Here is a 12,374-nt window from a genome sequence, read left to right on the forward strand (position 1 = left end):
TAAAGGCGTTTAACTTTGGCAGATATTGAGAGAATAGCACCACTGGCTGAAGGTGCATTACCTTACAACCTGGCAGAACTCCAGAGGCAGGTGGGTAGAAGAATAAAATTGTTGAAATTATGGGAATGTTTGCATGTACTTGCAAATGAAAAATAAGATTAATACACTTTTAACAGATTCCTAACCAGTGAAACATGCTGTGTGTATTGCTGTAAGGATAGGAACAGGGCAGACTATCAGACACTGTATATGTCTAAACGAGGTGTTAGATGTCATATTGAAGAATGGCCAGTTTAGGTACAAGCATGTATAGATACTTGGATTCCTTACCAAAAATACATTTGTTTGGTCCTGAAAAGGCTTTTCACAGGACACATCCCTCCATGAATTTCTCCAACACGAGTCCTTGCCATAGGCTGCAGTTCTTCATGAACTGCTCCAGTGTGGGTCCCTTCCACGGGATGCAGTCCTTCAGGAATAGCTCCAGCATGGGTCCCCTGTGGCATCCCAGCCTCCTTTGGGCACATCCACCTGTTCCTGTGTGGGGTCCTCCAGGGACTGCAGGGGGATGTCTACTCCACTGTGGACCTCCATGTGCTACAGAAGGACAGCCTGCCTCACTGTGGTCTTCATCACAGGCTGCAGGGGAATCTCTGGTGCCTGGAGCACATCCTCCCCCTCCTCCTTCACTGACCTTGGTGCCTGCAGAGTTGTTTCTCTGCCATGTTCTCACTCTTCTCTCCAGCTGCCATTGTGCAGGTTTTTTTTCTCCCCTTTTTAAATACCTTTTCCCAGAGGTGCTACCACTTCCACTGATGGACTTGGCCTTGGCCAGCAGTGGATCCATCCTGGAGCTGGCTGCCATTGGCTCTGTCTGACGTGGGGGAAACTTCTATCAGCTTCTCACAGAAGCCACTTCTGTACCCCCCACCCCCAGCCTTGCCACACAAACTCAATATAGGTAGTAAAAAATATGAGTATTAAATGCAAAGCTTATAAATGTGGTCTTTTTTGAAAAATGGGATGAAATTATTGGCTTAACCATTCATCTGAAATAATAATTGGAGTTTACTTATTGGCAATCTGATCAAGACAGTAGAAGAGAAGCTCAAATGTATTGGGACTGATGAAAAGGGTAGAAATAAAAGATGAAAAATATCATAGTAGAAAGTTAACCCTTTATTTCACCAGACCTTTACATTCATGTTAGCTAGCTTTGCTTTTATTGTAGTTTCCTTAATAAACATACACATGTATAGTACAGCATAAGAGTTCCAGGCTGTGCAGTAGGATGTTGACTATAAATAGTTTCTTACTTCAGTGGCTCTTTTAACAATGGTAAGAACTAAAGATATAGGGCCAAACATATGCAGGTGTTTAGCTTAAGTTTAGACTTTCCACCACAGTTACTAGATACCATATTGCTCACTTTCAAGAGTATTGCTTTCAAGTTGTGTTAAAAATAAATCTAGATTTTGGGGCTTATCTTCACTATATTTTTTTGTTCAGCAGTCTGAGAGGTTTTCTCTTGCTAGCAGATCTGTCTAATGGTAGTTAAGTTGTGGATTAAATTTTACTTTAACCTTGGATCAGAAGTACTGATGCTATTGAAGCTCTCAACATAATGGGGTATCTGCTGTCCTGCTAATAGAAATATTCTGTTATATTCCATTCCATGCAAGATATATTTTAGGGAAATCCTTTTCCTGAAGGATTTTATGGGAGACTGCTCTCACAGGAGTAAATCAGGGGAAGTTAACTGTTAATAACATAGAGATAATAATGCACTCAAGAAAATCCTTGACACAGTTACACATCAGATTCAAAATGGAAGACATCCATACATGTTGAATTACATGGCTGCATAATCATAATATACATAGGCCAGTTGCACACTAGTGGTTATTATGCATAACAAAAAGTAGGATCTGATCTTAAAAGTTTCTGATGCACAATCTTTGATTTATTTTTTACTGTTAGAACTTCATGAGAAATTGCAATTCCACACTGAGCTGTACATTCTTGATCAAGACAAGAAAAGACAGTAGTGTTCATCTGAACTGGTGCATTTTGCAAGGATGTCTCCACATCCTCTTTCCCCCAGTAATATCCAAAGGGAAGGAGGCCATCTAGGTCTTCACATCTCATATGAACATATGGCATAGTGCTGACTAAGTATGTCTTTGTGTGCATCTCAGTAGATAAATATAATTTTTCACCCTAAAGATTCCCTATTTCTTCCAATGTCTAAACAAATGTGTCCAATTTCTTCCAGTGTCCAACTCACTCTCTTTGAGTCTGTGTTAAGAGTTTATGAAATGCCTATCGAGACATCCAAGACTCTGATTCCCAAGTGGGCATAGCCTGGCTTGGGCTGGATTCTGCTCCCTGGCCATAACTCACTTGCACATAGATAGCTGAGCTTCTTAGAAATGAACTGCTGAGCAATCACATCTTGCAGCTCCGCATTTGTGACCCTAGTGATGGTTTGTGTTAAAATGCTGCTCCTGAATTGCAGTGATTCAGCAACCAGTTCCCAAGTTGCTCACCCGCCTGGGCTGTTGGGGCAGGAGGACATGCAGCTGGCAGCAATGCCTTTGTCAGCCATTCCAAGCCATGCTGTCTCTCATAAAGTGAAATTCAGATTCCCTACCCTGGAGATGCCATTGGCAGTACTGCTGCAGGTGGTCTGAGATAAAGTGGCAGCACAGTGACCATCACTGTGGCCTTTTTTGCCACATCAGTGTCATGTATTTGCCATCCAATGAGGGGTCCCAGGAGTCTATCTGAAAATGAAAGCTTGCATTTATAAAGTCTTTTCTTTCTCAGCTATTGCAAAGAGGTTCCTTTAAGCAGTTATATCCACTACAAGATCTAGGATATGTCTCAGTAACAGGAAAATCTTGACTTCGTTCAACTGATATGGTTGAAAAAGAGTCCTATACAGAATATAGCAAGTCTTTCATATATAGGACTTATTTTCCTCTTACTCTACTTACTGTGTTAAGATCGGACAGCAGAAAGCAAAGTAATTCCATTTTCTCTGATTTATAAGGAACAGTCTTTTATTAGACCTTATCCTAAGTGAACCCTATATTAACTTATTTAACTGTATTGACAAAATGAAAGATATTCCTTGATGAGGAGCAAATACCATCCCACTTAGGTCCAGCTGTCCCTGGAAAATGAAACCAATTCTATAATCACTTTTATGTGATTTAAAAATTCCTTTGTAAAGAAAAATCTAAATTTTTACATAAAATCACTCTATATAGATTTAGTAGAAATGAAAATTAGCCTGCTTTCAACCATGTTTACTTTATTGTCAGTTTTTTTTCATTGTGTAAGATTTTTTTAAAGCCTAGCAGCTGAATATCCTATGGGGATGACAGCTACAGTAATTTTCTGTTTATAAATATTCATGATTTGAAAGCTATAGCATTAATTACACTCATTTACATATCCATCTGAACACACAAGTAAACTGAAAACTTTGTGAACACTTATTTAATAATATAAAAGTGACATTTCCTTCAGAAAGAATTTGATTTTTAACATTCAGTGGTGTATTCATTAAGATTAATGTCTAAATGCAATGATTAGATTTTGATGAGAGCCATGTGAAGCTTAGAAAAAAAGAATAATCTTAAAACAGCTGAAAGGCAGCAGGTGTGCTAAACTAGGAGAAAAATTTTGTGGAAGAACTAGTTCTGCATCTAAGGCTTTTTGAGGTACATTATTGCATGTGTCTTTCATTTACATGAATCAAAAGGTTTGTATCTATATTTTTAAATTTATTTTTATGGGTTTGTTTTTATATTTTTTTAATAAGAAATTATAGTGGTTTTGAAATATTGAGGATATTCTTCAAATTTATTGCTTCTATTTGCTTGTAAAAGCAGTACATTTGATTTATGCTTTTTTCATGCTGGTCCACACGTGCAGTTTTGGTGCTACCTAGAATTTCACTATTCTTCTCTGTTTACCTATATTGTGTGGGAGAAAAATGCCTTGTGGAGGGAAGTGGTTTTAGCTGTATCTTTATTCTGTGGAAAAATTGTATAAAATGTAATTCATGTTTCTTTACAGATAATGGTCTCATCTTGATCTCATAGGCTTTTGTCCTACCCTGTGTATGTCCAGTGTAACTTTATGCAGTAAAGGCAGGTTTTTGCACACCCCGTGTAACACCAGTCCCAACAGAGTAGGTTGCAGTGAGGTCCGTGTTGTTTGCAGTGGGTGTTTCACTTCTCGCAGCTTCAGAGCACTGAACGTACCTTAGCTCAGTAGCCTTGGTGAGTTAGCTGGGAAGTGTGCCAGTGATAATCCTTGTGAAGAATTCCTAATATGCCTCAGAGCAAAGCCTCCTGTGGCAGTCTGGGTTCTGTAGACATTCCAGCTGTGCTGTCAGGAGCACATCTGCTAACAATACAGGGTACTTTTAAGAAAAACAGGCTTATGTTTGGGAATCAGACTTTTGTATCTGCTTTAATATGGAATTTAACAGTTAATATCTTGGCCCCTTATATGGCCCAGACAAATTATACTGCATAATATAAATAATCATCTTGTTTATGGTTGGAAGAAAATTTGGCCCTTCTTGCATACTTTATAGTACAAGTTTGTGAACACTTACATCTTGTTTATCAGTTACCTTGTTTCTAACAGCCATCTAATAATATGATTATGAGTCTGTAGATACTTTCTGTGCAGACTTGTATCTATTTAGAACACTAATAGATTTATAGTAGTATATGTCATTGAAATGAGTGAGGTCAATATTGTATCTGTAAATTAACAACTGCCTGAAAAAGTCTTGTGGAGAATTCTTTGGGGAATAATTTCTGCTTCTTTTGAAAACATGAAATGTCATATTTATGCTATGCATTAATGTATATGTAATCTTAAAGTATGTCCTGTGGTGATAGACCCTGTCTGTGAGATACTGAATTCCTTTTGAGATATTTTGAGTCAAAACAGAGTTCCGTGCCTTACAAATTCAACGGCAATGGAATGGAAAATAGCAAAGTTGTTTTGAGTTTCTGTCTCTTTTTCTTGACCACAGTTGTTATTAGTGTGCTGGTTTTGGCACAACCAGGAATATGAAAGGAAGAATATTTTCTAAAAGGAGTATTTGAAAAATATGGTTCATTCATTAGGTGTAATATAGTAATTTATTTTTTTCTTCCTCCTTAACATAAAGCTACCAATTTTTATCAGGTTCTTTCTGTAACATTATAAAAGCCATGTTTTCCCATGCAGATTTTCAAGTTGTTTTTTTTTTTTTCTCCTCACACAGCAATCTTTTGGACAATTAGGCAGACCTATTTGGCTCCAGGCAGCTGAGTCAGCTTACAGGTTCACTTTGGGCTCAATTGCTGGAGGTGAGTAATATTTCTGCTTTCTGTTTTCAAGCTTGGGTTAGTTTAACACTTTCACCAGACTATTTGATCTCATCTGAGGTGCATTTCTTGGTTATACATGTGAAGAATTGGATAATGGAACTGTTTTGATTGTGCTGTTCCCTTTCTTTCCTTATCACTTGGGTTCTAGAATCCCTCCACAGTCCTTTGAAACTCTGCTCCAGTAACAAATTTCCTTATTTGTAATTCAGATTGGTTTTCTTCATTCTACACACCGTTTTTATTTAATAGTGTGATCCATTCTCCTTGAGACTTTTTTTCTAGACCTTCGGTATTGCTCTTTCTTGCTTCCAACATATCTTACCAGCTTATGTCTTCTTTGTGTTTAAATAAATGCTGTAGAAAATCATCACAGTAATTACATACTACACCAACAATGATGTTGCAGAAATAATACTCTAAATGCTTTCTTACAGCTGTTGGTGCTACTGCAGTGTATCCCATAGACCTGGTGAAAACTCGTATGCAGAATCAGCGCTCCACGGGTTCAGTCGTAGGAGAGTTGATGTATAAAAACAGCTTCGACTGCTTTAAAAAGGTTTTGCGTTTTGAAGGCTTTTTTGGTCTTTACAGAGGTAAGTGAATAAAAAAAAAAGGTGTACATATATCAAGTTGGTAATTTTCTGTCCCCTCTCCCTTTTTTCTAATACCTCAACAGCTAGTTTCCTATGGGAAAATCAGGATACTTGATTTCATGTACAATTTTGCTTTCATTTCAGAGCTCAATATTCATCTTCCATTGAGCACCCTTCATCATAAATAATTGCTGGGAAAAACTGGGCATTTTTTTGCTGTTATTACTGACTTACTCCTTGCTGCTTAAGTTGTTTAAAGTCCTAATTTTTTGGGTGTAAGTGTTGTGGACCTGATTGTGGACAAATTGAGGATTGCAACTTTTGGCTCGAGTCAAACATTGGGAGTGGATTATCATCTGAGGAATAAACATCCATTTTACTGCAAATATTTCTTTCTTAAGAGACAAAAGACAGTCATTTTGAAATGTACCTGTAAACTGGATGCCAGATCTTATGCCTCATTCTTTTGCAGGTAGTGGGACTTGTTTTATTATTTTATGAACAAAAATTGCATCCTGCTGTTGAATTATTTTGCTCTATTAAAATATCAACAGTGGAACTCGGAAAATTGTAATTTAAAAAAAGAATAAAACTCTAAAATACGGGTTAAGAATTCAGCTCCTTATCAGTTAGACTGGAAGTTATCTAATATCTTGTTTTAGCTTAGAAGATTCTGAAAGAGTTTTTATCACATTGGTAAGGTGACTTACATACAGGGTACATGCTTGCCAGTTCTCTGAAATAGATGTTTGGTTGAATCTCTATTTTTAATTGTAATTTCACAGAAGTTAATGAAGTTCACAATTTTCTTAAGGCTCAGTAAGGTATTTATTAATTGGCACACCTTTTTTTTTTGGTTGGAGCAAAGTCACTCAGTTCTGTGATGGTCACAGCATTTTGCTTTGTAAAGGACAGTATCTAAGTACACGTGACAGCCTGTGGGTTCTGGCTAAAGAGTGTTTTGTAGTCTTGCAGGATTTTGCTATGAAAGTGAGTAAACAGAGGAATAAGTTGATGAAAGGTTAATGAAATATCTGTAGTCTCTGTAAATTACATCTTACTGGTAAACTGTTTTCCTTTTTTGTTGCTAAATCTTTCACAAAAGCAAATAGTCTTTGAGTTACATCTATGAGACTATTTCTTTAGTGCTGTTCTACAGTACTGTTTTCTTTCTCTTGCCCCCCTGCCTCATTTTTGCACAGGAGCATCTAAAACTGATCATTAATTATTTTTAATTTGGTTTCCTGACCTTTCTCAAACACTTTGAAACTAATGATGATTCCATTGACGAGTTAAAAGCAGTGCTTTACACTAAAGAAAAAATGCACTTGTTTGAAAGAATGTCAGTTTGCTAAACTTTTTAGTAGTCTGTTTAGTAATTGTCTTTAAGATAGTTTACTATAAGAAGTTCATGTAGTTGTTTTGAAAATGTTACAGTTAATGGTCAGCATGTTGCTAAGATTTTGGATGCATAGAATTAGAAGGTCTGTGGAAGTATATTAAACAGCAGAAACATTTATGGTTCTTACATTCCTGAGCTGGATTATCCTAATTGTACTGTAATATAACTATACATATATACTGTAATGTAATGGTAGTCTACAGTAGTTGTTTACTGCAGTTTAAAAGATAGAACTGGAAATGTCATAATTTAAAAAAACTTATAATTTTTGGTCAAGAAAATTAAGATGCTTTTGAGTCCTGGCATCCAACTTTGGAACTAATGAAGTATCTTCTAAAGTCCCTCACTAGACCATGCAGGTCCCAGGTTCTCTGGCACACCAAATGTGTGTGCCCAATGAATTCAGCATGAAAACGAGTGGAGGGATTGTCTTGTGGTTTTTTGTCTGGTAGTTTTGGTTTTTTTAAGTGTAGGCATTGCTGAAGTGGGTTGTCTTTTTGTGGTAGATCAGAGATTCAGACTGGGAGGGCACCACTTCTATTTGTTATTGTCAGCCTTTCTTTGTATTTAATAACTACCTTTCCTCAGCATAGTAAGTCTGGAAATCGCACAGAAAGTGCTACTTTGGAAGAAAACACTACACTGCATACATTAACTACTGCACTTTCTATTTAGGTACATTTGTTCTGAGCTTCCTTTTAAGAAAGTAGTGTAAAAATTCTGCAGGCTGAGTATTTTGGGGATTTTGAACATTTAAAATTGATTTTTAGCTATGATTCTTTTTACTTAATGAATAGTGGAAAGCTGCATCAAGAAGGTTTTGTTGCTGTGGGATTTTTTATTAGTTAACTGGCAAACACTTTTGACAAAATGATATTCCATAATTATGGAATAACTTTAGGAAGTGACCACATCTAATAAAAATAAGCCTTTTGAGTTTATAGTCTATGCATATGCCAAAATGACCGTGGAGAAAATGGATTTAAAAATCGCAGATGTTGTTATAATGTGGTATGTTAGGAAGTTAAGACTGCCATCTACTGATTTTTTTCTTAAATCTATTAGTTCTTAGAAAAGTGTGTGTGCTTTTGTCAAATGACATTTCATTTTGATAATAGCTATTTTCCAGGAGCAAGGGCCTTGTCAAAATCAGTTTCTATCCACTAATACTTCCTCTTAGTGAGATAAAAAATGCTTAATATGAATAGGGTTTAAAGAAGTTCATGCTACCATGTTGAACTAAAAGGGGAAAATCCTTCATATCCTTAGTTGACTGGAGCCTTCAGAAAACTCAGATTAGTGAGTCAGGTAGAAGTGATTTGATAATTTATCATAGTTATGTGTATATCTCACAATTACTCTCCTATTTTAAAAAGTCATTGCAAGCCTTTGCATGGGAAAATGATGTTAAGGGGCTAAAAAAGTCGAACAAACTATTATGTAATAGGCATATCCAAGGTGTATGTTTGGTCTTTACACTTTTTTTTTCCTTCTGTACAGCAGCAGTAGCAGGCTTGACTTAGTTGAGGAAGGCAGATCTGGTCACCCTTTTCTTTATCATTTTCAACAGAAATTGTAATATAAAATTGTACTGGTATGAATATGCAGTGCTCTAGCAGCATCTCGTGCTTGAATGCCATCCACCGCAAAGGATATCCCCTGTGCAGAAAGGCATTTCTGTACAGCACTTATAAAATACTAATTTCTCTATTAGGAAGATAATGTTGCCTTATGATGTCTTTGTTTCTATAGGCTTGTTACCACAGCTGATAGGTGTTGCTCCAGAAAAGGCTATTAAGCTAACTGTACGTATCTTTTTTTTTTTTCTCCTTGGCATCCTTTTGTTTGTTAACATGCACAGGATTTATTTCCTAAAATGTGTGAAAGATGACCACTTACAAGCACTCTAATATATATGTATACAGACGTACTTGATATTTATTAATAAGGAGGAAAAATAACTCAAAATAGTGTGTAATATATTGTATCTTTATTAGGTTAATGACTTTGTCAGAGACAAATTTACTACGAAAGATGGTTCCATTCCGTTCCCTGCAGAGGTCCTTGCTGGAGGCTGTGTAAGTATCTGTCCTGTATTCCTAGGAAAAATTGATTCTCAGTCATGTGCAGAATAGTTGGAATGACAGTTAATGAGTGTGCTTTGTCAATTTGAACAGGAGTGTTCTTTTTTCTCCCAGTCACAAGTACTAAAACAAGTATTTTTTTCTGTTTGGAAAGTTTTGTGTACTTCTGAGTTAAGTTTCCTTGGAATTACATGCTTAAACTACTTCTTTTGGCCCAGTATGTAACAGTTTCAGCAGTGGTTTTATTCACAAAGGCTAAAGAGAGGGTGCCTATTCTCCCTTTCCGTATGTTCTACTTGGTTGCTGTTCGTCATTTGTTTGGGAAGATACCGATATTCCTTGAGAATGGATTATAGACATGATTGAGTTTCCTTTGGGGGCAGGGGTGGAGGTGGCTAGAATGGTTTTAAAAAATCCTTTTCTTGCTGAATATTTTAAGAAGGAAAAGAAATACCCTCTCTAACTTGCTATATGTGAATTTTTTTTCTGTTTGCGAAAATGTGGAAAAAATGAATGATGTAGCCTTACCTTTCAGGTAACAGGTATGAGTGAATTGTCCATTTAAATGACTTTGTATAAAATGTAGCTGTGTTACTCCAGATGCTAATTACATCCCTCTTCTAAATACAGTTAAAAAACATGCTGTGTTTTTGTTTAGATTGAGGATTGAAATTCAGTGGATGTTTTAGCAGTCTGTAAGTGGTTTGAATTGATATTGATGATAGATTTCTTTTGGTTTTGCACATTGGCTAATTTCATTTGTGGGATTCTCCTACAGTTCTTAACCCTATAAAATGTTTAAGGCTTGAGACAGGTTTCTTTTGTAGCAGAGAACACTAATAACTTCCAGTTGAGTAGGCTGACAGGCTGGTATAAAACCTCCTCAGCTTACAACAAAACCTGGGGCAGAAAGGTTGTTGACCTCTGCAAACTTTTAATTCAAAGAAACAGCCCTGAAGGGAGGCTGCTTATAGTTCTGCCTGATTGAATTTGACAGCCTGGTACATGGTTGAGTCTTCACCTGTCAGTGTACAAAGTTTATTTTCTGAGAAATGTGAGAAAGCAGCTATAATGTGTAGCTAGCAGAAGACTAACCTTTTTCTAGAAAGCTCAGTAACAGAGAAAGCGCATACAGGTCATTTATAACAGAAGCTAATATAATTCATTAGTGTTTTTCTCTGTGTTGTGTTTAAATTCATAATTAAAAACAAACATCAGATAATTTTATTATTTTACATTATTTTGTACTGAAATATATAATATACTGCAATATATAGTAATAAATTCAATCTACATTAGAGGCTTTTCCACTTCATGGTAGGTACTTCTTTTTCAAAGTAACTTCATTGTCTGACTGTAGTGAACATGCAAAAATTGGGGAGAAACTGAATTTCAGATAAGCTTTCAGAAATTTGGATGTTTCTGTGAAGCTGCGCGGATTTGTAATCTGTCCAAACACAACACTTTGTTCTAGCTGACTGTCTTAGCTGATATTCTCATCTCCTTTTTCAAGATAATATTCATCTCACTCAATCTGGGAAAATTTTAAACAAAATTATAGAAGAGCTGTTGGCCGCAGTTTAGCAACCTGGGGGGTGTTTCTTTGTAGCTTCCTCTGGATCATCTGATAATCTTACCACTTGATGACTTCTCTGTCTGTACTGCTGCGTAGTTACATTTTAGCAATTCCACTTCTTCCTAAATACCAGAATCTTTATTGGCAAGCTTATGCAGTTAGAAGTCTGAAAGTGTAAGTTCATTGAAGCAGGACCAAGTTGATGTTAGTCTTTTTTATCCTCGGACCTTTTAATCCTCATTGTGACAGCTCTTTTTCATTTTGACTTGCTCTGAAATACTGTTATCTTTGCACTTTTCATGTTCATTTTGTACTGTTTTTCTACAAAATACTATGGGATGTAACCAACAGCTACATCCAAGGAAGTGCCATGAGTAAGCTTACTCCATTTCCTTGTGCAGGGGCACACAAGGCTGTGTGCTTTGTGTTTGAGTGATGCTACCTTTCTTTTTCATTTTTCCTTTATTCTCTTCCTTCTCTCTTTGTTAGTTCAAAATGATGGGTTACTATGGGATTGTTTGGGGTTCATACGTGCCAAAATTATTTTCAGCATCTGGATTTGGGTAACTTGGTTTTTTGTGGCTTTTCTTTACTGTTCAACACTTAAATGTCTTGCTAATAGTGCACTATAAATATAGGCTAAATTTAAAATATACTTTTTACCTTGCCATAACATCAGAAGAAGTAGCATTATATCTGTATGTAGTTCTCAGAGATGTACTTATTACTGTCTCTGACTGTCAGTTGCCTCTGTTTAGTGTTGAACCATCTCCTCACTAACAGCAATAATGCAGTTTTTCATAATTTCTGCTGTGGAACTGCTAGTGGATGAGCCAGATGAGCAAGTTGTATTTGCAGCCATTTTAGAGTTTACAGCAGAGGCCTTCCATGCTTTTGAAGCCTTCCCTCTTGCAAGGTGTCCAAAAACACACTGTGCATACCACATACCACATCAGTCCTCAAACAGCAACCAAAAAAATTCTTGTGAGGAAGTGGAGGCAGCTTGGGAAAGGTTCCAGCAGACATAGCAATTTTCTCCTCTCTGGATGGCAGTGCTGTATCAAAACTTTTGAATGGTGTTGCAGTCTTCTAAGACCCACACATGAGGACAGGTGAAACCTTTACATTAAGACAGTAGTGATTCAAGAGACCTTGCCTAGGCTGTTCAGTATCTCAGCTCTGGAGTGTGTGCAAGCAGTGTTGGACCGTCCAGCAAAGGGGCTGCTCACAGGCGTGGGCCTCATCCAGCAGTGCTGATGCCCAGAGACTGTATCTCTTTGGCCAAAATCATACTTCTTAGGCTTCAATTATTCT

General features: G+C 36.8%; 1 protein-coding gene across 3 annotated transcripts in view; it reads left to right on the plus strand.

Moving 5' to 3' along the window:
- The window catches only part of SLC25A12 (solute carrier family 25 member 12), a 47,987-nt gene that overhangs the window by 24,721 nt on the left and 10,892 nt on the right, over positions 1-12,374 (plus strand). For all 3 annotated transcript variants that reach the window (XM_064660858.1, XM_064660856.1, XM_064660857.1), the window contains 5 exons: positions 6-90; positions 5,300-5,384; positions 5,840-5,998; positions 9,153-9,205; positions 9,398-9,478. In XM_064660858.1, coding sequence (XP_064516928.1) covers positions 6-90; positions 5,300-5,384; positions 5,840-5,998; positions 9,153-9,205; positions 9,398-9,478 — 463 coding nt within the window. The remainder of the gene's footprint in view (positions 1-5; positions 91-5,299; positions 5,385-5,839; positions 5,999-9,152; positions 9,206-9,397; positions 9,479-12,374) is intronic.

Source organism: Pseudopipra pipra, chromosome 7 (genome assembly GCF_036250125.1).
Source record: "Pseudopipra pipra isolate bDixPip1 chromosome 7, bDixPip1.hap1, whole genome shotgun sequence".
In the NCBI taxonomy this organism is placed as follows: domain Eukaryota; kingdom Metazoa; phylum Chordata; class Aves; order Passeriformes; family Pipridae; genus Pseudopipra; species Pseudopipra pipra.